The sequence below is a fragment of the Pan troglodytes genome, chromosome 6 (genome assembly GCF_028858775.2).
Source record: "Pan troglodytes isolate AG18354 chromosome 6, NHGRI_mPanTro3-v2.0_pri, whole genome shotgun sequence".
Lineage (NCBI taxonomy): Eukaryota > Metazoa > Chordata > Mammalia > Primates > Hominidae > Pan > Pan troglodytes.
In genome coordinates, this window is record NC_072404.2 from 106,060,255 (window position 1) to 106,087,801 (window position 27,547).

The following is a 27,547-nucleotide window of genomic DNA, read 5'->3' on the forward strand; positions in this document are numbered from 1 at the left end:
AGAACTAGAAATACTAGAAAAGTGGGTGAATGATATGAACAGACACTTCTCAGAAGAAGACATTTATACAGCCAACAAATATATTTTAAAAAAGCTCATCATCACTAGTCATTAGAGAAATGTAAATCAAAACCACAGTGAGATACCATCTCATGCCAGTTTGAATGATGATCACTAAAAAGTCAGGAAACAACAGATGCCAGAGAGGATGTGGAGAAATAGGAACACTTTTACACTGTTGGTGGGACTGTAAATTAGTTCAACCATTGTGGAAGTCAGTGTGGCGATTCCTCAAGGATCTAGAACCAGAAATACCATTTGGCCCAGCAATCCCATTACTGGGTATATACCCAAAGGATTATAAATCATTCTATAAAGACACATGCACACGTATGTTTATTGCAGCACTGTTCACAACAGCAAAGACTTGGAACCAACCCAAATGGCCATCAATGATAGACTGGATAAAGAAAATGCGGCACATATACACCATGGAATACTATGCAGCCACAAAAAGGATGAGTTTATGTCCTCTACAGGGACATGGAGGAAGCTGGAAACCATCATTCTCAGCAAACTAACACAAGAACAGAAAACCAAACACCGCATGTTTTCACTCATAAGTGGAAGTTGAACAGTGATAATACATGGACACAGGGAGGAGATCACACACTGGAGTCTGTCAGGGGGTGGCGGACTAGGGGAGGGATAGCATTAGGAGAAATACCTAATGTAGATGATGCATTGATGGGTCAGCAAACCACAATGGCACATGTATACCTATGTAACAAACTTGCACATTCTGCACATGAAACTCAGAACTTAAAGTATAATTTTAAAAAGTTAAAAATAAGAACGTTTGTAGGCTTGTTTTACAGGAAGCCTTGTCCTAGAGCAAGTTCAATGACATCATCAAAGAATCCTCTTCCAGACTTTCTAATCTTCACCCTCAAACTGCAATAGTTGTTATATGACTGTCACTAGCAATTGAGACTACATGCTCCCTTATTTATATTTGGAGGGAAAGGCTGGCTTTGTGTGCTATTTTATGAAGCAGGATTTTTCTTTGCCAGATGCTCCTAGCCCCACTTTTGATTCATTGCCCCAAATTTATTTAAAGCTGTCCATCCTTGTATCCAATCACTTGTACGGGGCACGGGATTACTAAGATTGGCTTAAGATGAAACAGACCCCACCCTGAGCTGGGAATGGTGTTGGCTTGCCTTGTGAAAGAAGGCTTGGCCCATGTGAAAGAAAGATGGATATCTAACCGTTTGGGGGGCGGGGGAGGCAGGGGAGATGAGGATTCATTAGGAAAGGGGAAGGGAAGAATGGAAAAGGCAAGCACTGTACTAACTACATGAAATATGCATTTGAGGCAGAGTTGATAGGGCTCACCAATGGACTGGATATTGGGAGAACAGAAGATTCAATAAGTTTCTATATTTTTGGCTTAAACAATTGGGTTGAATGTGGGTCTATTTACTGAGGTGGGGAAGACTGGAGGAAAGATCAGGTTTGAGAAGGATAATGAAGGGTTCTCTTCTCATCAAGTTAATTTTAACTCAGACATGGAGAGGTAATCAAGTTGTTAGTTGAATATATGAGATTAGAGTTTCAGGGACAGGTCAAAACAGGAGATTTGGAATCATACATGTGGAATTTGTTTAAAAGCAACTGACACTGGTGAGATTACTAAAGAGAACATATGGATACAGCAAGAAGTAAACTCGGGACACTTAAAGGCAGAGTGCAATAGGAGCCATTAAGGTAGCTGGAAAATCCAAGGCCAGTCCCCCAGCATCATGCGTATGGGTGGAATGAGGGTGGTGCTAATTGTCAGCTCTCTGCCAAGTGGGTGGGATGTGTTACCTCTCTCAAAATGGGAAGTGTGGAACAGGAAGGATATAAATGTTTAAAAATATACAGTGCAGACGACAACATGCTGTAGAAAGCATTATTAATATAACATTCAATCTTTCAAAAGGGACTTGGCTCATTATGATAGTCCTCTAAACTTTTAGTGGGAATAGGATGGACATGGCATCCCCTACAGCAATTCTATGCCAAGGCCTAATGAAAAATGCTGACCATTATTACATCTACAATTTCATTTCAAACAGAACTGAATTTTGGAAAATAATTATGAAAAATTATACGGGAAAAAAGGGAGTCATTGCTAACAGAAACATTTATGTCTGTATCAATAAAAACTTCTACCATGGAGTAAATTTGCAGCAAACTTCATTTTTTCTGTGTATCTACTCAACTAAAATTTAAGGAGCATTTATGTAAGACTATATTAAGTGCTGTTGAAAGAGAAACCCTAAGTTGTGCAGAATAGTCCCTTCCATTGAAGACATTTTTTGTTTTGTTTTGTTTGGAACCACTTCCTGAGTGACTATGGGCAAATTATTCAGCATCTTGGTGCTTTTCTTCATATATGAAATGTACATGATAACATTACCTATCTCAGGGTTGTTGTGAAGATTAACACATATAAATAGCTGAGAACAATGTCTGGTACATCAGTAAGCATCAGTTATTAAGGGGAGGTAAGGCAACTCCCATATAAGTGGTAGCATGGCTCAGTTTAAAAAAAAAAAAAAAAAATTGATTGATTACCACCACTATATTATCACATGCTAATCTTCAGCTCAGCCCTGCAGGGATTCTTTCCATTTTATAGAACAGGAAAACTGTTAACAGGCTGTTCTGAAACTTAACACACAACTAGTAAGTGGTCTAATTATGAGTCAAACCTTGAAGTAACATCAGAACTCATGCACTTTCCAAAATATCTGCAAGAAACCCAAGAGTCCGGAAACCTAGATTCTAGCTCTGTATATGCCACCTATTAGCTGTTGCAATCCTGGGCCCTTTTACTTCCTAACTTACTCTGAGACTGTTTTCTATTTGACAAAATTGTTTACAATAAACAGGCCTCTCCTCCCTGCTTCACAGGGTGGGTCACTGTGAAGGTCAAATGAGAGAAATCTATAAATTGTAAAATTTCAAATAATAATTTTTTTCATCTGCCTGACTAATCTCCTTTCCTACTTCAGATGTGTTTTTATCATCCTGATGTCAAATACCAATTTTCGGGTACCCAATCCTTAACAACTACTACCTAAATTTTGATATTTAATTAAGGACAAAACACTGGATAACTACAAATAACCCATTAAAGCCTCTGCTCAACTCCTATGAGGTTTCAAAATTATACCTCAATAATTTAAAATCATCACATTAAGTGGCCATCATTCAGGCCATCACTTAATAGTGTCAGTAATCTGATACTGTTAGGGTGACCACATCCTGTAACCACAGACCAAAATATTGAGAAAATGCACATCAAAATACTTCTTAGCATGTTACAACATTAACATAGCTGCCTGTGCTTCATTATATTTATAAAAATATCACTTACCTTATACAAAAATTAATTCAAGATGGATTAAAGACTTAAATATTAGACCTAAAACCATAAAAACCCTAGAAGAAAACCTAGGCATTACCATTCAGGACATAGGCATGGGCAAGGACTTCATGTCTAAAACACCAAAAGCAATGGCAACAAAAGACAAAATTGACAAATGGGATCTAATTAAACTAAAGAGCTTCTGCACAGCAAAAGAAACTACCAGCACAATGAACAGGCAACCTACAGAATGGGAGAAAATTTTTGCAACCTACTCATCTGACAAAGGGCTAATATCCAGAATCTACAATGAACTCAAACAAATTTACAAGAAAAAAACAAACCCCATCAAAAATTGGGTGAAGGATATGAACAGACACTTCTCAAAAGAAGACATTTATGCAGCCAAAAGACACACGAAAAAATGCTCATCATCACTAGCCATCAGAAAAATGCAAATCAAAACCACAATGAGATACCATCTCACACCAGTTAGAATGGCAATCATTAAAAAGTCAGGAAACAACAGGTGCTGGAGAGGATGTGGAGAAACAGGAACACTTTTACACTGTTGGTGGGACTGTAAACTAGTTCAACCATTGTGGAAGTCAGTGTGGCGATTCCTCAGGGATCTAGAACTGGAAATACCATTTGACCCAGCCATCCCATTACTGGGTATAGACCCAAAGGACTATAAATTATGCTGCTATAAAGACACATGCACACGTATGTTCATTGCGGCACTATTCACAATAGCAAAGACTTGGAACCAACCCAAATGTCCAACGATAGACTGGATTAAGAAAACGTGGCACATATACACCATGGAATACTATGCAGCCATAAAAAATGATGAGTTCATGTCCTTTGTAGGGACATGGATGAAATTGGAAATCATCATTCTCAGTAAACTATCGCAAGGACAAAAAACCAAACACCGCATGTTCTCACTCATAGATGGGAACTGAACAATGAGAACACATGGACACAGGAAGGGGAACATCACACTCTGGGGACTGTTGTGGGGTGGGGAGAGGGGGGAGGGATAGCATTAGGAGATATACCTAATGCTAAATGACGAGTTAATGGGTGCAGCACACCAGCATGATGTATACATATGTAACTAACCTGCACATCGTGCACATGTACCCTAAAACTTAAAGTATAATAATAATTAAAAAAAAAAAAGTATCACTTATCCATTCATAACTTTTATCCTTTCCAAAGTTCTTTGGTGTTCCTTATTCCATTTGATCATCTAGCAGTTCTGTTAGGCAGGCAAGGTAGGTTTATGCTTGTCTTAAAAGCAGAAACATATTTATGCTCAAAATCATTTTGAAGTATAACTTGTATTTCAGGCCACCAACCCCTATTTTGGTATCTGCACTGCATTGTTACATAAATTTTACATTTGAAATTACTCAACACTACAGATTGATTGTAGTTCTTAGTAACAACATTTACATTTGAAAATATTCCTAAAAAATACCCCGTACATTTAAGTCATCACAAAGAATCCTTTACAAACCAAATTAAATCTCCCATTCACAAAAGTGATGTGGCAACAGCTATCACTCTGTGAAAACTCAGTTGTACTAAATGAGCCTGCTATGTAGTACCTGAAAATATGCACTTGTTGATAAAGTATCTTGAGCCCACTTCCTCAATTTTAATAGAAGACACCATTCTTACTGTGATTAAACTACTTTGGACTTTAAGTACCAATAATATGCTAACAACCATTAATAATATTATTAATGGCTCAGGAACTAAGTAAATTACAGCAATTTAAAATGATTAATATTTTTAAAACACAGGTTTTGAAAGGTCACCTTATAAATGTCAGCAAATGTTGCCTAAGCTATCAAAATACAGAAGAGATTAAGGTTCAACGTGATGTAAAAGAAATTCCTTATAAAATAGAAGTAACAATTAATTGATGTGGTTTAAGAAAAGTACTGAATTGGGAATCAGGTGAAATCTACTCCAGATCATTTAACCTGAGCCTCACTCAGTTAACATTAAAAAAAAAAAGAAAATTTCATAATATGCAATTTTACTATCTATATATAATAAGGTTTTGGAAAATCATGACAAGAAAATTGATTAGAGGCAAAAGATTAAGACTTCTGAACCAAACCAAGATTATACCGAAACATTTATTTTTTGTGTTACAAAAACACAAATAAATCCAAGCAGATAATGAAATAAACACATTTTTTTAGTGTCCCATCCTGGGTTCTCTGCCCTAGAATGTATTAAGCAGGTCAAGTTTAGGTTACTTCAACACTTCTTCTGGATGCTATGAAGTCTCCATCTTATAACCATGTTTCTCTAGTTCAGCTCTAAGATAAAACAGAAAGAACATCACTAGGTATTCTTTATAATAAACATTCTTTTAGAAACAATACAATAAATAAGCAAATAAATGAGCTATGCCTGAGACATCAATTTACAATACCACTGAATAGTTTTACTTTTGTCTCTGAAAAAAAAACATAAGAAAATTGGATATGAGTCAATATAATACTATAAAATTTTGCTTTTCCCATTATTTAACTTGTATTTTATATTCCTTAATTTTCTTATAAGTCTATTTGTGGAAGAAATGTGAGGGACTTACTGCTATCCTTCAAATACTTTCCAAATGCTGTATGAATGTTCTGTTCCTAATAAATATTTAAACATAAGTTTTGAGACTCATTAACCTCAGGCAAAGTACACATCACTATCAAACCTTTAGGGATTTTATAATGATCATAACAGGTATTACTATATTACTGTTGTATATGCAGAAAGAATAAACAGATTGCTTTCCATATTGACATATATCTATTGCTCTAACCTTATTTGCCACAATTCAAAGTTTATGACAAAATTAGTAGATGGCTAATCCATGATAAAACACTGAGTAAATTTAAAGTATGATTAATATGCTTTACATCATTACATCCAATAAGATAGACATTTGTTCTCAAGTAAATTTGGCTTAGACACCACTACACTATTCCAATGCAAACACATGACCGGAATAATGTATAGTATTTAGCATTCATTTCTCAAAACTCCTTTGCTTTCCTAAAATTTTTAGTTATTTAGAATACAAATAGTGAACTAATTTCCATAAATTATATCAAGGCCACAGATTGTTCAAATGAATCATCCTTGTCTTCTGCTAGGGTATAGTATGGGGTGGTGGTATAAACCCTGGATTAGGAGTCAAGACTCCAGTGCAAGACTCTGACTCTGGCCCTTCCTTTGCTAACTAATTTGCTTCCTTTGGGCCCTTTCCCTGCCCCTCAGGAAACTGGAGATTATAGTATCTGCCCTTCATTTATAACAACTTATCTCCATTGTTTTGAGAGCTAAATGAGAGAAAGTTATACAAATGTAATGTAGTATACATTAAAATAAGAGTTAAGGCTGAAAGGAAAAGCTAAAAGATTCTGATGATCACAGAAAACTCAAATGTTTCATACAGAAACTCTTGCTGCCAATCTTTAGGGAATGTGGTAACTGTCTTTGAATTTTATCTCATGTTAAAATTTTATAATTTATTTAAAATAAAAGTAATTTTACAACTTTCTTAAACCTTAGTTTTCTACTCTGTAGAATATTCACTTTAACAGCAGCAACAATAACAATGAACAAAAAAACCCCAAAGTTCAACCTACAATTTAAGTAACAAGTATACCAAATCTGTCCTTCAGGTTTGTGTCTATTGGCCTTCCTAATGGGAGGTGGCTGGTCACTAACTGCATGTATAAATTGTTTACAAACACAAACAAGATGATGAAATGCTCTTCTATCAGCTAAATTCTTAGAGAAGATGAAAAATTCTTTGCTAGAATTTAAAAAAACCAAAAGAAAAAAATTGAGGCCACCAACTACAAAACAAAAACACTAATAATCATGAGGCTGCTGAATGGAAAAATCAACAAAGACAAAAATAGAAAACCTCAGCACAACTGTTAATATCATACGACATACACAGTGAACATACACTATCTGAAACGAAAACAGCAGCAGTCTTTGTGCAACAAAACAAGAAAAAAGACTAATGGCCACTAGTAGGTTTGAAAAGTCCTCTTACTATCCAAGAAACTACTCAGCTTTATGACAATGGCTATATCTGATTTGGTAAATCAGGAACTATACTGGCTTTTTTGTTGTTGTTGCGATGGGGTCTTGCTCTGTCGCCCAGGCTGGAGTGCACTGGTGCCATCTCGGCTCACTGCAAGCTCCGCCTCCCAGGTTTATGCCATTGTCCTGCCTCAGCCTCCCTAGTAGCTGGGACTACAGGCGCCCACCACCAGGCCCAGCTAATTTTTTTGTATTTTTAGTAGAGACGGGGTTTCACCATGTTAGCCAGGATGGTCTCGATCTCCTGACCTCGTGATCCACCGGCCTCGGCCTCCCAAAGTGCTGGGGTTACAGGTGTGAGCCACCGCACCTGGCCTACACTGGCTTCTTAGAGTTTTTATGTAAGACGTGAAATAGGGTTGAGAAAAATCATACTACTACCTATTTCTCTTAATACATAAACAAATGATATCAGAAGCTGCAAAAACAGAATGACTTTGAGTTACCTGGAAGCACAAAGTGGCCTTATTCTTTCTACTTCTGTTAAAGGTAATTACACGGAAAGAGAAAGAGGAACGTGGAAACTGGGTGGCCTGCTACATGGACAGTTTTTATTTAACACACACTTACCACAGTCTAAGCACTCTACACATGTTAAATCACTTAAACGTTATAATAACTCTAGCAGTAAAGCACTAATTATCATCTGAGTTTTATGTGTGACCAAAGTAGGTCACAGAAAGGCTAAGTGAGTTGCCCAAGGTTCATATGGCTAAATAGGAGGCAGATCTGGGGTTGGAACCCCAGCAATCCGATTCACACTAGAGTCTGAGATGCCTCTCCACTGTTAAATAGGATTAGGACCAAATAACATCAGACAACAGTAAACTCCATTCTTTACCATGACTTATGATACTATGTTAAGGGTTTCCATGTACTTTACAGAAAAGACTAGGAAGAATAACTTTGTGTGAGTCTTTTAATCAAGACAAATTTTTTAAAGCAAGGATTGTGCAAGGCTGTTTTATTCAATATGGTAGTCATATGTGGCTATTTTAATTGAATAAAACAAAAAATTCAGTCCCTTAGCTGTGCTAGCCACATTTCATGTGCTTAGTAGCCAAATGTAACTGATTGCTTCTATACAGCAGCTTCTCAAACATTTCCATCACTACAGCAAGTTCTATTTGACACCACTGGCAATGTGGCAACAATCTTAGTGAGGAAAAAACTCATGACTCAAATGGGGAAATAAAAAGAAAAATCTTATTCACTAATGGAGGCATCAAGATTTATATACCTCAGGCAAAAAACAACAACAGTGAAAAAACAACAAAAATAGATTTATATACCTATAGAAATCCACAAACCTAAAGGCAGAAACACAAGAGTACATAATGGCACTGTGGGGGTGTATTATAAAAACAGTAAGCCACAAATATATAATGTTCTATTTCTAAACCAATAAAAAGGCAACACGTAATGATGTGAAATCTAATTATCAATACATTTACTACTGAAAGTTTCTTGGTAAAAATTACAGTATTCAACAATGTATCAATCAGTTTTAAGAGAAAAGTGCTAATGAAAGACATAAAAGAAACAAAACTTCAAAGAAATTTGACTATTTTGAATGTCAAAGGAAGAAAACTTGTTTAGCCTCAATTTCAAAATGTCAAAAACATATCAGGAAAAAAACTCTGACACGTGATTAAGAACACAGAGTAGAGATCAACAGCATTTGGAAGACCTGAAAATAAATAGTCTAATAGCATAATGATGCCAAGGAGGAACAAAAGGGAATGTATATTTTTCAAAAGCTAGTAGGGTGTTCTCTAACGTGGCTCATTTTTTGAAGGACATAAAACAAAGACAGATATAAAAAGAAAGTGCATGAGCTTGTACACATAGAATTAATCTGATCCTCGAAATAAACTGAAATCTGTAAAAAGAACAGAAGGGGCTTCTAAGAGCCATATACTGATCATGAAGAATGAGAAAGAGCAGGTCCAATGCTTGGAACAGATGATGTAACATTAACAGATTTTAGAGAAAAAGCAGGATTATTGTTCAATAGCTATCATTTTTATCTTGTCCATAAAACTATAAAAGGAAAAACAACATAATTAAGACAAAATTGAAAACTAAGACAGGTAAGATAACTGCATTAAGGCAGTTTAAAATCTCAAGGCTCTGGATAATTACATCTCAGGGTACTAGAAGAACCAAAAGATGTAGTCAAAAATCAGTCAGCAATATTTGAGACACGGAAATGAAAAATTGTAGAAGTATCAGTATAACAGTGAAAGGTAAAGTATAATATTTCTAAAAATGAGAAAAAAGTAGATGGGTAAAATTATTATCAGTCTCCAGCAAAATTATAAGTCTTTATAGAGCCAATAAAAAAAAATGCAGTGTAGGAGCTGGTGCTACTGCATCGCTATTAGAAATCAAAGTTTAAAAATTTATTATAAACTATTTCACTTTCTGTTTGAACAAGCTTACGAGACTAGTAAATTAGAAGACTGGAATACATATATCTTCTATATCTTTACTTGAGCAAAGTATATGACAGTCTATTTATTCTTGTAGCCAAGACAAATAAATACAGGCTGAATCAAAATAAAATTAGGAGGGAAAAAAGTCTCTTCAACAAATGGTGCTGGAAAGACTAGACATCTATATGCAGAAGAATGAGCTGAAGCCCTATTTCATAACATATACAAAAATTAACCCAAAGCAAAGACTGACATGTAAGAGCAAAAACTATAAAGCTCTTAGAAGAAAACAAAGATAAATCTTCATTACATTGAATTTGCCAATGAATTCTTAAATATGACACCAAAAGCACAAATAACAAAAGAAAAAATAGATTAAAATACGGCTATAATTTAAAACAAAAAAGAAAAATAAGTTTTGGCAAGGATGTGGAGAGACTGAAACCTTCACACCCTGCTAGTACGAATGCTAGTGAGAACATAAATTGTTCAACTGCTGTAGAAAACAGCTTGGCAGTTCCTCAAAAAGTTAAATATAGAATTAACGTATGACCCAACAATTCCACTTGTTTATATATATATATATATAAAATTTCTTTTCAAAAGAATTGAAAACAGGTACTCAAATATATGTACACGTACGTTCATAGCAGCACTATCCACAATAGCTAAAAGGTGGAAACAGTCTGAATGTCCATCAACTGATGAATGTATAAAATGTGGCATATCCATATAGTATTATTATAAATTGGAATATACAATATGGAACCTGTATATGAATATTATTCAGCCATAAAAAGGAATGAAGTACTGATGCATGGTACAACATGAATGAACCTTGAAAACATTGTGCTAAGTGAAAAAAGGTACGCACGCAAGGTCACAATATTGTATGATTTCATTTATATGAAGCTTCCAAAACAGGCAAATACTTAGAGATAGAAAGCAGATCAGCAGCGGCCAGGGATTAGGGCAAGAAAGAACGTGGAATGACTGCTTAACAAGTACTGTGTTTCCTTTTGGGATGCTGAAAATACTGGAACTAAATAGAGACAATGGTTGCACAATATTGAGGATGTACTAGAAGCCACTGAACTGTACACTTTCAAATGCTTAATTTTATGTTACATGAATTTTACCTCAATAAATAAATGAAATCAGGTAGATTTATACATGAATATGACACAGTACATTCTCACAACCCCAATCTCCATTCCAGTTTGAGAATCACCAATCTATTAGGTCCCAGCACTCTATGATTCTAATTTCTGCTGAGTTATTTGATATTGGTAGAAAATTAACATTGACAGAATTAAATTCCTAAGGATAAGAAATAGCAAATATGCTTCTATTTTCCTACCTTTGTAAAAAGACCAGAAAGAATAAAAGTTGTATGCAATTACACAAAGTGTTCATGTTTAGAATCACAGGAGATGAAGACAATATGTCTTACTTTACACAGTTCAAAAACCTATTTCAAAGATTAAGTAGCTTTTAAGAGGTTAATCATCTATGTAAATTACATATTCCATGCTTATAATTAATACTGAACTACAATAAAAATCTGGCTTAAAACTTACCGTAACTGATTAGAGAAGTCATCCTCTACATTGTCATCATCCCAATTATCCTCCCAGACATGTGCATCTTCATCTTCATCTAAGCCAGCCCAGTCTAAAAATAGAAACAGATGCTGTCTAAATATTTCTCATACATTATTTCCACAATTACAAAAACTTTGAAAAGCTTGCTACTGAACACTCACAATTCAAAAACAGCTAAAACCGTATCTATGAAAAATGGTATCTTCCTTAAATCTGAGCTTATGCTGTCTAGTTCTCTCAATTCTTGAGTTTGCAGATAACCTAAAACAGAAGTTAATACAAAAAATTCTACTTGCCAAGAAACTTACAATTTCAGGAGGATATTTACTTTACTGATTTTTCTTTGAACTCATTTTTAGAAGGTCGACTTCACAATCTTTCAAAACACAACACCAACAACCCTAAAGCAAGTTGAATGGCAGGAAGATACCAGTGTGAAATTCAAAACTGCAAAACATAAGGATAACTTATATACAAATATTTAAAAGTAGACCAAACTGTAAGCCACCACTAGTATCTGCCTAATACAACTGATACAAAATTTATATTTTTAAAGGAAGAATAAACATAAACATGCATAAAGAAGAATATTGTAGTTTTTAGTTTTCTAGATTTTCTTCCTCCCTTTGGTAGTGGTAGAGGGGAGGTTTAGATTGAGATTTCAGCTTTTGTTTAGAATGGTGAGAAAATACGTATGTATTACCACTGTTCTCTAACCTCAAATCTCAAGCTTTAAATATGCTATGTGGGTTGAGCCTGGAAATAGAAATTATCTATTTGATAGTTATTTTAAGGAGTCTTTATAAAGATGTCTAATGGAGTTTTATGTTACAAAAAAATAATTTAAATAAAGACTAGATACTATGTTCTTGAGTAAAGGGGGTGACATAACTCAAAATCACAACAGAACTGTTTCAAGGTTCTAAGACAACAAGCAGATTCTACTCAGCTTGAACCACTTCCAAATAACCAGCTTCCTAAACTGTTAAGTAGGTCGCTTCCATCTGCATTGGTCCCTAAAAAGGAAATAATCATGTGTCAAAAGATTCAAGCCAGAAATATAAAATAATATTTTACACTTTTCTGCTAACCTTGTAAGTCTTTGAAAAATACTGTAGAGCCTTATCTTTTAAAGCAACTATCTTTTAAGAAGCAAAATTTTTCATCTAATTATGATTTGATTCAAAATGTTATTTCAATAGTTATTAAGTGGTGTCTTCAAGTTGACTTTACTTCTTTTAACTTAGGGGAAAAATATTTAAGAATGGTACAATTTTTTTAGTTTATAAAGTTAAACTCTGATGATCATTTACAACAAAGATAAAGCATCTCTCCCTCATCTAATAACCATCTCACCCTATTTTAATGGCAGGGAAAGGAAAGGAAAAAGTAGAGATAAAGTCCCAGGAAAAAGGAACTGGCTCATGAAGAGGGGGAAGAAGAATACTGTGAGCAACATTTTAGGTAGAACATATAAAAAAGATTCATAACAATACCTCTATAGTTCTTTGGTATTACTATACAGTACTTCATAGTTATGACACTACTGAGTAAACAAAGACGAAAGAGCTGGCCAAATTCTTCGTTAATTATCTGATAAATCTAGATAAACTTTGTAGCCTTAATATCATTATCTTAAGCAGTAAGAAGCACTAATGTCTATGTAATAGCATACCACCCTTCCAATTATCATAGATGAGGAATCTGAGAAATAACCTTTCTATTACAACTTATTAAGCAGTTAAAATTAATATGAGCACTGTTAAGAAAAATAGTGCTAACACTGACAAACCAGAATCTATTTTGGATGGATATTTTAAACAGTATATTAACCTGGATTATGTACTTAACTATATTACATAAAAAGCTTATGTGATAGGGTATAATGCCCCAAAATAGTATGTCCAACACTTACAAATTCTCTATACTATACATACATGTTACAATATATTTAAGTTACAATACATACAAACTCTACTCAATGTATAACATGAAAAAGCTGTAACTATTGTAATCTCTGGGTTTAGCTGACATCTTCTTGGATCTCTGAATTGTGTTTTAATTTTCAACTCTAACACTACACTGACAACCAAGCAATTTTAATCACTCAGTTTTAAAGGGTTAACTCCAGAAATAGTTTTGAAAAGGACAAAATATAACCAAACAATGATACCCATGATACCTGATATACCTCATGTCTAATGCCATCCTTCAATATGTAGATGGCCTTATAAAGCATACACTTTACCTTAAACACTAAATGCACTGCCAGAATTGTGATTAATCATGTAAATAACCACAGCTGTATTTGCTTCAATGTGTATGCCTCCAGATGTGTACTGGTTTAAAAAACAAAACAAAAAAAAAAAACCCTACATTTTAAAAAGTCAGAATTGGAAATAACCAGTAACAGATGCCTAATACATAAGTTTCTAGCAATTCTTATTTTAGACGTTGTCCCAAATTGGGCTTTCTTCACTTTGGCTAGTTGAGAATTACATCTGTGACTAGCTTTAAATTTAAAAAATCTGAGCTATCCAAGATCTCACACATACTTCACCTAAGTATCACCTTGACATTTAAGTACAAAAAGAATCTTCTTTCAACTTAGAAAATTCTTTTAATACTTACTTTCCCCTACTCTGCAACATACATTTCCAAATTTCTGAAAGGCATGAAATACAGCATTTTTGAGAAAAGTAAAAAGGAAATCCCACTCATACTAAATAGGGTTGCAAATGTTCTATTCTACACCAATTTTCAAGAGCATCTAATTCTTATTCCATAAAAATAAAGGTATTCTGAACATAAACAACCTAATCTCCAACTAAGTTTCTTCAAATACAAAACATGCAAGTATATACAGAACATTACATGAAAAGAAAAATACTAAATTGAACATTCACCATCTTAGGTGTGTGTAAAAGAGAAGAGCAATACTTACAAACAGCATCACTATACTCATGAGTATGATCATGAAGCCACACCATATCCAGTGATTCTGAGATAAATTTACAAGTGTTCCTGCTGAGGGTGTATGAAACAAATTATTTTTCTTTGAAAATTTCACTTCTGTAGGTTATCATAATGCAAACACCTGTATACCCTGCAGATCTAATGTCTAGTCAGTGACTAAGAAATCAATACCTAGCACGGCACCACTTTACTACTATATTTTCTCTAACAAGGACCAAAACTGTTAGTGGAGAACTTCAAAAAAAAAAGCAAGTCATAAACAATGTTTTTATTGGCAGGCTGTTGGTGAGCTTTCAGTTGTGGCAGAGTCTGAAACAAAGGATCAAAATAACTTTATAATCATTCATAACTATTCTTACATTTTTTAAAAAGGAAATCCAAACCCAATTATTTTCATCAACAATTAAAAAAAATATAAGTCTGGCAGAATGGTTCCACTTTGTTGGTTCTCTTTGTTGATTTGGGATTTTTTTTACTTTAAGTTCTGGGATAGATGTGCAGAATGTGCAGGTCCGTTACATAGGTATACATGTGCCACAGTGGTTTGCTGCACCCATCAACCCATCACCTAGGTTTTAAGTCCCACACAAATTAGGTATTTCTCCTAATGCCATCCCTCCCCTTGCTCCCCACCCCCTGACAGGCCCAGGTGTGTGATGTTCCCCTTCCTGTGTCTACTATGTGTTCTCACTGTTCAACTTCCACTTATGAGTGAGAACATGCGGTGTTAGGTTTTCTGTTCTTGTGTTAGTTTGTTGACAATGATGGTTTCCAGCTTCATCCATGTCCCTGCAAAGGACAAGAACCCATCCTTCTTTATGGCTGTATAGTATTGCACAGTGTATACGTGCCACCTTTTCTTTAACCAGTCCGTCATTGATGGCCATTGGGATTGGTTCCAAGTCTTTGCTATTGTGAATAGTGCTTCAATAAACATTCATGTGCATGCGTCTTTATAGTAGAATGATTTATAATCCTTTGGGTATAACCCAGTAATGGGATTGCTGGGTCAAATGGTTATTTCTAGTTCTAGATCCTTGCAGAATCACCACACTGTCTTCCACAATGGTTGAACTAATTTACACTCCCACCAACAGTGTAAAAGCGTTCCTACTTCTCCACATCCTCTCCAGCATAAATTTTTAAAAATGTATTTGTTTTTTCTTTCGCTTCCTGAACCTGGTAGATTTGTGGTTTTATTTTTAATTCCATAAAATTTACAAAAACCATTACTCTCATCTTTTCCAAGCCCTTATGCCCTAGATTCATCTCATCTTGGTACCCTCATTCTGATCTACCCTTCACATTACTGAGTCAAGGGTATCCAATCTCAACTTCACCATGCATATTCTTAAGACATGCATGGGCGAAATCACAACCCCAGATTTCTTCTTATTCTCAACACCCCATATCAAACTAGTTGCTAATGCTTCATCACTTCTACCTCCCTTACTGTTGTGGCATCATTCTCTTCACTTCATTTCTAATAATAATTTATTTCGCCCTTAGTCCTCACCTGAGTTATTTCGACAATCTGCTAATTAACCTCCCTGACTCTAGTCTTTCTATCTTTTCAAATTAATTCTGCTGGGTTAATGTTTCAGCATATTGCCTAAAGGAAACTTACACATATCACTGTCATAAGCAAAACAAACAAAACATTTTAAAAACCACTTCTCATCTAGTTAATTAAGGATTAAGTCCAAACTGGTCAGAGGCTTAAAGCTTTCCATGCTTAGGCCGCAAACCACCTGCATTTGCAACTACTATTTCATAAGCAAATACAATATACATACACATTTATTTTTCACTTCAAAGCACCTACACCTTTTCCCTTCTTTTGAAAACCCCTTTCCTACGTTTCTTTTGAAAGCCCTGTTCAAAGGTTGCTACCTCGCACTGTACATAACTGGAAGTAATCTGTTTCTTTTGAACTGCTGTTGCACTTTACTATCAGTTGAAGGAAACCAAATTACATCTTACTCAGAAGCCCAACAGGTAAGAGAAACAAAGGCAATGTTGCTCTGGTTTAATTGGGGGTAGGGAGAAAAGGGCTTTGAGTCCCACCCCAGGATAAGCACTTCCAAAATACTAAAGCACTCTAGCTTGGTGTTAAAACCACTGATTCTTCTCTCCCTTGACAACTACTACTTACTAAGTTCAAAGACAAATATCTATAGAAGTCAAATTTGCTTCAAGACAGCCTCTAATTAACAGTGACCTTGGGTAAATTAAATTTTTCTGATCCCTAGGTATAAAACTTATACCTCAAAGAGCTATGAAGACTCAATGACACTGTGTATGTAAAGCACTTAGTACTGATAAATGGCAGCTAATACCATTCTCTCTGTACTTTTCAGTACCAGATTTATAAGAAACACTCAACAAATACATGTCAAATGAATAAATCCTTTATTACATGCTAATCACTGGAAAGGCAATTTGTGGGATGAGAGAGGTGAGTAGAGAAACATGTCCTAGAATATAAACAATACAATTTCCACCAAACATTACATGTACACCGGAGTACACAACCAGACAAAGGATTAAGGACATTTGGTAAATTCTAAATACTTATGAAGAAGAGTACACTCATCCCTCGGTATACTCGGGGTACTTGTTCCAGGACAGCCCAAGTATACCCAAATCTGTGTATACTCAGGTCCCATGGTTAGCCAAGTGGTAGTCAGCCCTCTCTACAGGTGGGTTCCATATCCTGTGAATATCGTACTTCCTTTTCCCATTTAGTTGAAAAAAATCTGTGTATAAATGGACCCTCACACTTCAAACCATGTTGTTAAAGGGTCAACTGTATACAGTTTTTGAAACTTATTTTCCTCTCAATGTTTTCGCAGTTCATCACATCTTTCAATGAGTAATGTTTAACAAACAAGTAGTAACATTAGACACTACTTAAACCACAATTGCTTACTGCTTGCTCATTCCATAGAACCAATGAAATAGCTAACCAAATAGTTTTTCAAAGAGTTTTTCAGTGTTTAATATCCTGGTTGACACCTCTCACTATCCCTTCCCAAGCACCAGTATCTTGATTTGGGGGTTTTTCATTCCAATCTGTATGTACCCCTAAATAATGTATGTTACTATTTTATGTGTCTATGAATAACCACATTATTGTTTAAGTACTTGTGGAAAAACACTTAATGGCAATTTTTTTTAATTTACAAGTTTCTAATACTGCAAAATAAATCAATTATCAATTCACAAATTTAACAAGCTTAATTTTGAATATATTCAAAATTACTAAATACATGTCAGACACAGCTCAAATTCTAAATAAATATTAAACATCATCCAAAATCCAAACTCCTAAGTACATTAGAGGGGAGAGAAAAAAGGAGACTAATGTTTACTGAATACCAACTTTGTGCCAGACTCTGTTTACATATGTATCATTGTTCTGGACTAAATCTTTGTACCCTGGCCCCCCCAAACCCCCCAAAAAATTCTTATGTTGAAGCCCTCATCCTCAATATGATGGTATTCGGGAGGTAATCAGGATTGAATGAGGTCTTGCGGGTAGGGCTCCCATGATGGGATTAGTGCCTTAAGAGATACCAGAGAGCATGCACTCTTTCATTCTGCCACAAGAGAACACAGCACAAAGGCAGCCTTGTGCAAGGCAGGAAGAGTGGCCTCACCAAGAACTGTATCGACCTACACTTTAATCTCGGACTCCACGGCCTCCAGAATGGGTGAGAAAATAAATCTCTGATGTTTAAGCCACCCAGTCTATGCTATTTTGTTATGGTAGCCCAGGCCAACCATTACAATAATGTAATTCTTTCATGACTCTAATAAATATTATTAGCCATATATTACGGATAATGAAATTGAGGATTAAGATGGTAACAGCTCAGAGAAAAACATAATGGTTAATCTTACTTAAAAAAATCAATCCAAATCAAAATGATACAATTTTATTTTTCATTCATGAGGTCAGTAATGACTAACATGTTTACTATCTAGTGTAGCAAGCTTATGAGGGAAAAGGTGAACTGTAGATGGAAACATAAATTGGCATAACCCTTCTCAAAGGCAATTTGAGAGTATCTGTCAAAATTTAAGATATGCCAGGTCTAAGATGAGGTGTCTAAGCCCAAGTAGAGCAAGTAGGGCATTCCTGGAGAGGGGCAGCGTGGTGTGGCTGGTGTGTCAGAGCCTGGACAGAACGAAGTCACCCACACTAGAGGATGGGAGGGTGGCCTGGCATAAAATGTGGAGCCCAAGTGGGGCAAGAAGGGCACCTGTTGGGGGCAGCAAAGATTGGTTAGGAAGGGGGATGACCAAATAGACAATACATTGAAGATAATGGAAGCCAGGTTTCTCACTATTGGAGAAGGGAATAACAAATGTAGAAAGGGAAAAAACTAGAATGAATCCAGTGGTGTTGAACTGCAATTGGAGACATCTGTGTGAACCCATGGTTTTATACATACACACACACACTCCTGTACATCCCTAGTTCCTTCCACTTAGAGGGTCTGGGAGCAGGAATATCCCAAATGCAATAAACATAAGCAAAGTGAAGACCCTGCATTCTAAATACCATTCTCCACTAAAAAGAAATCACATTGGAGCAACGGCTGATTTCACATATAAAATTAGTTTGGAATACACCTTGTGCCAGAATGCTAGGAAATGCACAAAGAATAATGGAGACATGGCAAAAGGACACAGAAGACAGCCTGAAGGAGTTCTGCATGTTCAAATATGGGACAATCTGAGAATCCAAATAATAGTTACAAATTATAACCTACTGAGTCAGAATCCACTAGTCCACACTGCTATACATTTTTTAAAAGATGAACAAGTTACAAGTTTGATGATCACTGGAATACTGTATTTACATAGTTTCAAAGTCCCTCCCCCAAAACTGCCTATTAGGAAGGGAAAATTAGTAACCTAACAATGGAAAGGCCTAACAAACACCACCTTAATAGTGATTGAAGTGAACATCCCCAGTAATGGAACAAATGAGAATAATGTTCCACCTAAAAAGATGTCATAAGAACAGAGCACCAGGACTACAATGTAGAACTTCTATCATGAGGAAATAGGCACAGTTGAGGAACATTCTACAAAATATCTGGCCTGTAGTCTTCTAAAGTGTGAAAATCATTAAAGTTAAAGACAAACAGGAAATGCTCTAGACTAAGGAAGACTAAAGAGACATGACAAGATAATGTAATCCAGGACTCCATAGTAAGACATTATTGAGACAATGGGAGAAAGCTGAAAGTGATCTGTGGGTTAGATCATACAGGTTGAGTATCCCTTATTCAAAATGCTTGAGACCAGAAGTGTTTCAAATTTTGTATTTTTTTGAATTTTGAAATACTTGCATTATATATTTACAACTGGGCATCCCAAATCCCCTAATCTGAAATTTCATGTTGGTACTCAGAAAGTTTGAGATTCTGGAGGATTTCAGATTTGGGATGCTCAACTACAGTAATGCATCAGTGCGTTAATTTCCTGATTTTGATGGTTGTCTTGTGACTATGTCCTTGTAGGAAATACACATTAAAATACTCAGGAGTGATGGCCATCAGGTTGGCAACTTATTCACAAATGGTTTAGAGAAAAATGTTTGTACTGTACTTTCAACTATTCTGTAAGTTTGAGATTATTTCAAAATAAAAATTATATTATAAAAAAATGAGTCTGCCAATTCAATTTGGCAATTTCTTCTCTAGGAGTTTATCTTATAGATTAGCACACACACAAAAAGATATAAACATATTCATTATCTGTAACAGAAAAAAACAAAACAAAACCCAAGCAACAAAAACCCTAAAGCTATAAGGTTATTCACTGCAGCATATTCCATTTATTTTTTTCTTTTAAAGGCCAGGTGCAGTGGCTCACCTGTAATCCCAGCACCTGGGAAGACTGATGGGAAGACTGCTGAGGCCATTAGTTCAGTACCAGCCTGGGCAACATAATGAGACCAAATCTCCACAAAAAATTTGAAAAAACAAATTAGGTGAGGTGGCACATGCCTGTACTCCCAGCTACTAGGGAGGCTGATAGGGAGGCTGAGACAGAGGATCACTCAATCCCAGGAGTTCAAGGCCGTAATAATCTGTGACAGCGCCACTGTACTCCAGCCTGGGTGACAGAGCACCAGAGCAAGACCTTGTCTCTTAAAAAAAAAACACAAAAACACACACACACATATATATATAAAAGAACCAAAGAAAAAACCCTAATATCTATCAAGAAGGGACTAAATAGACTATTTAAGATGAACACAATGAGGGCATGAGGTAGACTTTTATATTGATGCAAAAATGTACCTGAGATACATTAAATAATAAAAATCAAGTAGGAGGAAATAGTATATATCGTATGTCTTCTGCGTATGTATTTAAAGGATACATACAAACAAGTACAATTTATAAATACATTCTGGAAGGATACTAAAGAAAAAAACATTTAACGTTGGTTATCACTGGGACATAAATAACTTTTTTGGGGAATGGTAGAGGGAAACTGTGTTTTTACTTTTTAATTTATACTCTCATTAAGTTTAAATTTTTACCATAAGCGGTTACTTATACAATTATCCTATATAATATACTACAAAAATATTTTAAAGAGGAAGTTAAGTAACTAGCATGAGGTGACTAGCTGAAAGTTTATGAATGGTAGATTTGAACCTAGGCCTAATCCTAGATTCATCATGCTTATTCTATCCTGGGGTTCAAAAACTTTCTTCTTGCACACAATTATCAAAAATGGACATTCAACAGGTACTCTTCAAATCATTATACAGATTACACATTTTTCTTAAAAATTTTTAGTAACATGAGTTCTCCATTTCTTGCTACCACCATGTAACTAATTCAAATGTTTAATGGTTATGTCCACTATATTACATTTAATAATGCAAAAACAGCAAAAGCCCTTTTTGGCACTAGGTAAACTGACTAGCATGGTGTGTGACATTATCAATACTGGTCACATCTATCTTCTACATTTAAGATTCTAAGGAATCCTCCTATTGAATGTTTAGTCCTGTTGGTATATGCTGTTCACATAAATATTTCTCAATAGCATTTTTCACAGGGCAGTTCTTCCTCGTGCAGGCACAAATATAAAATCCTTGACCTCTACCCACTAAATGCTGGCAGTTTTTCTACACTCCTACCTGTCAAGTCAATGTGACATCCAAAAACACTCCCTTGGTTAAGAACCACTGTAAGATGTCATACTTTTTAAGGCACAGGTGATAGTGCCTCATTTATTCCAGAATGCTGGCAGCATTAGGGGATCACTAGTCTGTTGTCTGCCTCAACAGACAGATTCCCATCATAACACTGTCTTATCCAGAAATTTCTCCAGGGGCCAGAGGGTGGGAAGGTGGGTAGTATTCTGCTCCTGATTTCTTCAGACTATATAGAAATTTCACCTAATACAGAAAAAGTACAGAATACTTAGTATAATATCACTCTTGTAAACGCTATTGCTGCTGCAGGCAAACTCAATTTCATTCTAAATATTCTAAAAAAGCTCTCTCAAAAAAAAAAAAAAACTCTTTCAATTCTGGCACAGGAAGAGAATAAAAGAATCTAAAGGAGCACTTGTTCTCTTCCCTCTTTTACTCGAATCCACATCTAATTGTCAGAGAAACTAATAAAAATATTTTTTAAAACTCTTTCAATAATTTGATATGGAAAAGTAGTCAACATTTTAAATAAATTAGGCTGGGCGTGGTGGCTCACGCCTGTAATCCCAGCACTTTGGGAGGCCGAGGCGGGCGGATCACGAGGTCAAGAGATCGAGACCATCCTGGCTAACACCGTGAAACCCCATCTCTACAAAAAAAATTAGCCGGGCGTGGTGACGGGCGCCTGTAATCCCAGCTACTAGGGAGGCTGAGGCAGGAGAATGGTGTGAACCCAGGAGGTGGAGCTTGCAGTGAGCCGAGATCGCGCCACTGCACTCCAGCCTGGGTGACAGAGCGAGACTCTGTCTCAAAAAAAAAAAAAGTTTTAAATAAATTATAGACTACTTCAGTTTTTGACTCTATCACCACCAACCTGACCGTATGATTTGAAAAATGAAATCTTCTCTAGACTTTTAGGTTGCCCTCCGGTCCTAGAATTCTAACCATTTCAAAGCTTCCAAAATCATATCAAAATCAATCACACCCAGGACCTTGAATGTCTTCCTAATAAAGGCTGTTCTAAATCAGTTTAAGTAGTCAAGAAGTTGGAGGCTGTATATCACAAAGATCCTAAATATGATTTTTTACAGCTCCTGCTTAATGACCAGAAGATTACACACCCACCAATTAGAATAATTGTGAGGAAATGCCAATGTAGCACCAATTCACAGGCTATAGAATGGGGGAAAAAATAAAAGCAGCATTTGTACCTTCAGAGACTCCTTCCAGATGTTGCACTTTACATTGAAGGGCTATTGAGAAGAAACTATGCTGGACATGGTGCCTCACACCTGTAATCCCAGCACTTTGGGAGGCAGAGGCGGGCGGATCACCTGAGGTTGGGAGTTCAAGACCAGCTTGACCAACATGGAGAAACCCTGTCTCTACCAAAAATACAAAATTAGCCAGGCATGGTGGCACATGCCTGTAATCCCAGCTACACGGGAGGCTGAGGCAGGAGAATCGCTTGAACCCAGGAGGTGGAGGTTGCAGTCAGCCGAGATCGCGCCACTGCACTCCAGCCTGGGCAACAAGAGTGAAACTCCATCTCAAACAAACAAACAAAAAAAAAAAAAAAGAGAGAGAGAAGAAACAATAAAAATTCCCTTTCCTTAAAATGATTAAATGAACATCCTACCAAACACATTCTTATGCAAGATGGGATGTAGCAACGCCACTCCCAAAAGAAAGACCCACTCCCAAAAGAAAATCTATTAGTCGAACCACCAGTAACGACTTTCATGTGGCAACCTCTATACTCCAAGTTACCCGAGAGTGGATAAAATCCACTTTCTGGAGCACTGACACTCAACAAAGCCTTTGAAAGTAAGATCTGTTATAGACTGCAGAGATGTTCATAGGCTGCCTTAACAACACCAATTTTAATTTGTATCTGTTAGTGAATTTGTCAATGGCATACTTACAAGAAAAATAATTTTCCAAAGTACAGAAAGAACTTGAAAGTAAATCAGGGCATTAATACTTGAAGTGAAAACTCAAATACCAAAAGATTGAAAATAGGTCACTGTTTTAAAGTAATACTTTTCAAACTTTAATGTTTTTTCAAACATCTCTCTTAGGAATCCTGGTAAAGCCCACACTGATTAAGTAGGTCTAGGTTTGAGGAATGATGAGATGCTGCAATTTTAACAGGCTCCCAGGCAATGCCAAGTCTGCTGTTTCATGGATCACATTTTGAATAGTAACAGACTCTAAACCTTGACTAGACCAAAACATGTCGGAAATGTAGATTCTCAGAAAAGAAATAATTCTTTGGTGATATTTTCTGAAGTGTTTTTCTTTTGCTTTTGTTATTCATCAGAACAATTTTCATGAGTAAATACTGAGTGGTTTCACCTTGTGGGATGATTTTCTCACAAATTCAAATTAAGAAAAACCTCTCCAAATCATAAACCAGAGAAGAGAAACTTGAACAAAATAAAGGCATTAAAAATGTTTCTCACTCTAAAATGGAAAGTTTCCTGAATGAATTAATTCTACACATTTATACCTGAAGACAACAAACATTCTGTAAGGAGACCCATAAATGGTCAATTACTTAATGTTAATAAACAAGTCTGTTGTGAGTCTTTTGTCCTCAGAAAGAATAATTTTTTTTGCTTTTCCTTTTACCTTTTTGTTTTGTTTTACTATATAACTACTGACACTTTGAAAAATTGCTGCTCACATATAAACTTAGAACAAGCACAAACTACACTCGCAAAAGCTGATGAAAGTTGCTGAAAAAAATCTACCATCAGGTACATAGTTATCTCCAGATCGTTTTTAAGCAGTCAATTATCAACTAACTACTCATTTTAAATGCGGGTTCATTCATCATTCATTCAACATGCATTTATTGACCACCTACTATGTATCAGGCACTTTGCTAAATGTTACAGACAAAGTTTGGATCAGGGAGTTAGACCTTTCAGATCCTGGCTTGGACATAATGGCAAGTTTTGTTGGTTTGTTTTTCTTTTTGTCTCTAAGCCTCCATATTCTCAAGGTGATAGTGATAATTAGATTATGTAATGCAAATAAAGTGCCTAACATTCCACCCTGTATATGATAATGAAGAATGCTATTTGAAGTATGAAGTTTGAGTAAGAAGTAGATCCTACCTTCAAGAGGCCAGCTTTCTACGACACAGCTCTATGCTGGCGGATTATGAAGCAACTTGAAAGCGAGCTAAAGAAAACATGACTGAATAGATAAATCCATTACCAAAACAAAAAACTAAGAATGCCTACAACACATAATTAATTCCAGAACTGAAAAGAAATGTGCTTTGGGTTAGTTTACCAGTTTCTGTAGCATGTACACTAATGTTCTCTTCCACTAAACAAAGTAACAGTACATTATAAATAGAACAAATGTTCCAGCTATGTGGTTTTATGCACAATAGGATCATGATAGGGTATACAACTTGGGACAATTTTAGTGAAGTAGTAATTGCTTGATGCAACAGGATGTGTACCCCATTAACCACAATTCTCTTTCTACCACCTTCAGAAAGTAATCTCCTTTTCTTATAAGGTAAATATTTAAAAATCCTACTCATCAACCATCAGCCAATAAAGCAGCCTATTTTGAAAACCTAACTGGCAACAGCAATCTCACAAACAGAAGCAGTACAGCTGAAGTTAAGAGCTTTGGTGTCAATCAGGCCAGGTTTCCCAGTTCCAGTTCTATTATTTCTAACTAGTTATGAGACATCAGAACGTTTCTTAACCATTCCGAGCTTCAGTTTATCTGAAGAATGGCAATACTGAGGCCTACTTCTTATATTTATGAAAGTGGAATATGCTATTACAAGTAAAGCACTTAGACAAGTTCCTGAAAACAACAGCCACTCAATAAATGTTAGCAATTTGCTATTACCTACAATGAAAAAACCAGGTCTTTAGTTTTGAAGCTAAAAAAAAAAATGTGTAAGGTTTAGGTTCTTTTAAAAAAATATTTTATTTTTGTAGGGACAGGGTCTCGCTATGTTGCCCAGGCTGGTCTTGAACTCCTGAGCTTATGTGATCCTCCTGCCTCTGCCTCCCAAACTGCTGCGATTACAGGCGTGAGCCACCACACCCGGCAAGTTTTAGGATCTTATAAAGCATTAAGTTAGGTCACAGTTAAGTGATCAAAATGGTGAGGAACAGGAATAAGGCAATAATGTGTATTAAGCACCCCGTATCTTACCCTCCTATCCTACTTAATGAGGCTTCATTTGTAACATCCTAAAAGTTAAGCAGCATTGGCGTAACTACAGACAATTCAATTCTGGAAAGGTTTAAAGACAAAGAAAGACTGCTAAAACAAAAAGAAAAGGAGGTTATGTAGACTTGAACTAAGTTTAAGTGGTGAGTAACTCAGGTGAACAGTAAACGGACCAACCATCACAGACGCGGGGCTATGGGTCCAGCCTCACGGTGGCTCCTCCCAGTGAGGAAGCCGAAGCCATTGGGCCTCGCCAGTGAGTCCCAGCGCAACACCCCAAACCCGAATCTGGGGCGCCACTGAGGGGTGAGCGTTAGCGCCTCGAGTGCCGGCCCCGGGAGTCCAAACTTCCCGCCGGTGCCCCCAGCTGGGTCCGAGCGCCCAAGCTACCTCCACACGGAGGCCTGAGTCACCGTTCGCGCGACACAGAAAGCGGGGCCCAGCGGTTACCTTCGGCAGGGAACTCTTCAAACTCGTCGTCTTCCTCTAACAGACCTAAGTCTACCGGCTGCTTTTTCTCTGACATCTCGACTGTCCGCGCCCAACACCTCCCAGATAAGCAGAAAAGTTGGAACCCTCACTCTTCCTCAAGGAAACGCCACCGTCACTGCCGCCTCCGACGCTGACGCTACCATAGAGACTTGGGGAAAGAATACCGGAGCAGCGCGAGGAATGCTGGGATACTGGAGGTCGGCCCAGCGCTTCCTGCGGGTTTAGCGCCTTTTCCGAGTTGTAGAGGTGATTTTTTTTTTTTTTTTTTTTTTGGTCTCTACCTTGTTATTCGGACTCTGAATTGCCAAAGTTGAGATCCGTGTAGTTTTCCTGACTATAAGAGACTCATAATGTGTAAAACAAACAAACAAAAAAACCCTTAGTTTGCAACCGAGGAAGGAACTCTAGAGAGACTACAGTGTAACTGCAAACATTCATCAGCCCTTCACATACGTTATTACCTCCAGTCCTTAAGCCAGTTCCCTAAAGGTGGTATTAAATGTCTCCACATCACAGAAAATTCAGGTTCGGTAGGAAGCAGCCGAAGTCACTCAGGTAGTGCTAGACAACCGAAATGCAGATTTTTTTGCCTGGCTCCAATCTCCAGACTTTTCCATTAGGCAGTGTTTATAAGGTCTTAGAATTACTTTGTGGTAAATAGCTTTTTAAATAGAATTTGTGTGGTGTGTATGTGTGTGTAGTAACTCTGGTTTACAGGTTATTATACAGTAATGCTATTTCTGGATTTGTGTAACATTTTATGGTGTTCAAAATATATCATTTAGAATTGTTTGAATAGCATTTGAATATCATTTTGAATACAGTAGTGAACTTCATGGAACTCTATAATATATGGATGTATATGGATGAATATTATGGAATATACGTACACAAATTGAGTATTATTGTAAATGTTGATACATGTTCCAGATTATATCTATAAATGCCATTCCTTTATTCAACAATGTAAGGTCATACCGCTTACCAGGAGCTGTGCATCAAACATGTATAGACAAGGTCCCTTTCTTCAAGGAGCTCATATGCTGCTCAGAGACATGTAAAC

General features: G+C 36.3%; 1 protein-coding gene across 3 annotated transcripts in view; it reads right to left on the reverse strand.

Annotated features, from left to right (window-relative positions):
* The window catches only part of SEM1 (SEM1 26S proteasome subunit), an 88,190-nt gene extending 61,531 nt beyond the window's left edge, over nucleotides 1-26,659 (reverse strand). For 2 of the 3 annotated variants that reach the window (XM_054687649.2, XM_054687650.2), the window contains exons 1-2: nucleotides 26,443-26,634; nucleotides 11,583-11,676 (exon numbers count right to left, since the gene is read on the reverse strand). In XM_054687649.2, the coding sequence (XP_054543624.1) occupies nucleotides 11,583-11,676; nucleotides 26,443-26,518 (170 nt within the window). In that variant the 5' untranslated portion in view covers nucleotides 26,519-26,634. Of the gene's footprint in view, nucleotides 1-5,561; nucleotides 5,767-11,582; nucleotides 11,677-26,442 lie in introns of those variants that run through there. The other variant, XM_003318594.7, reaches the window with a different exon arrangement.
* Nucleotides 26,660-27,547: the final 888 nt, after the last annotated feature.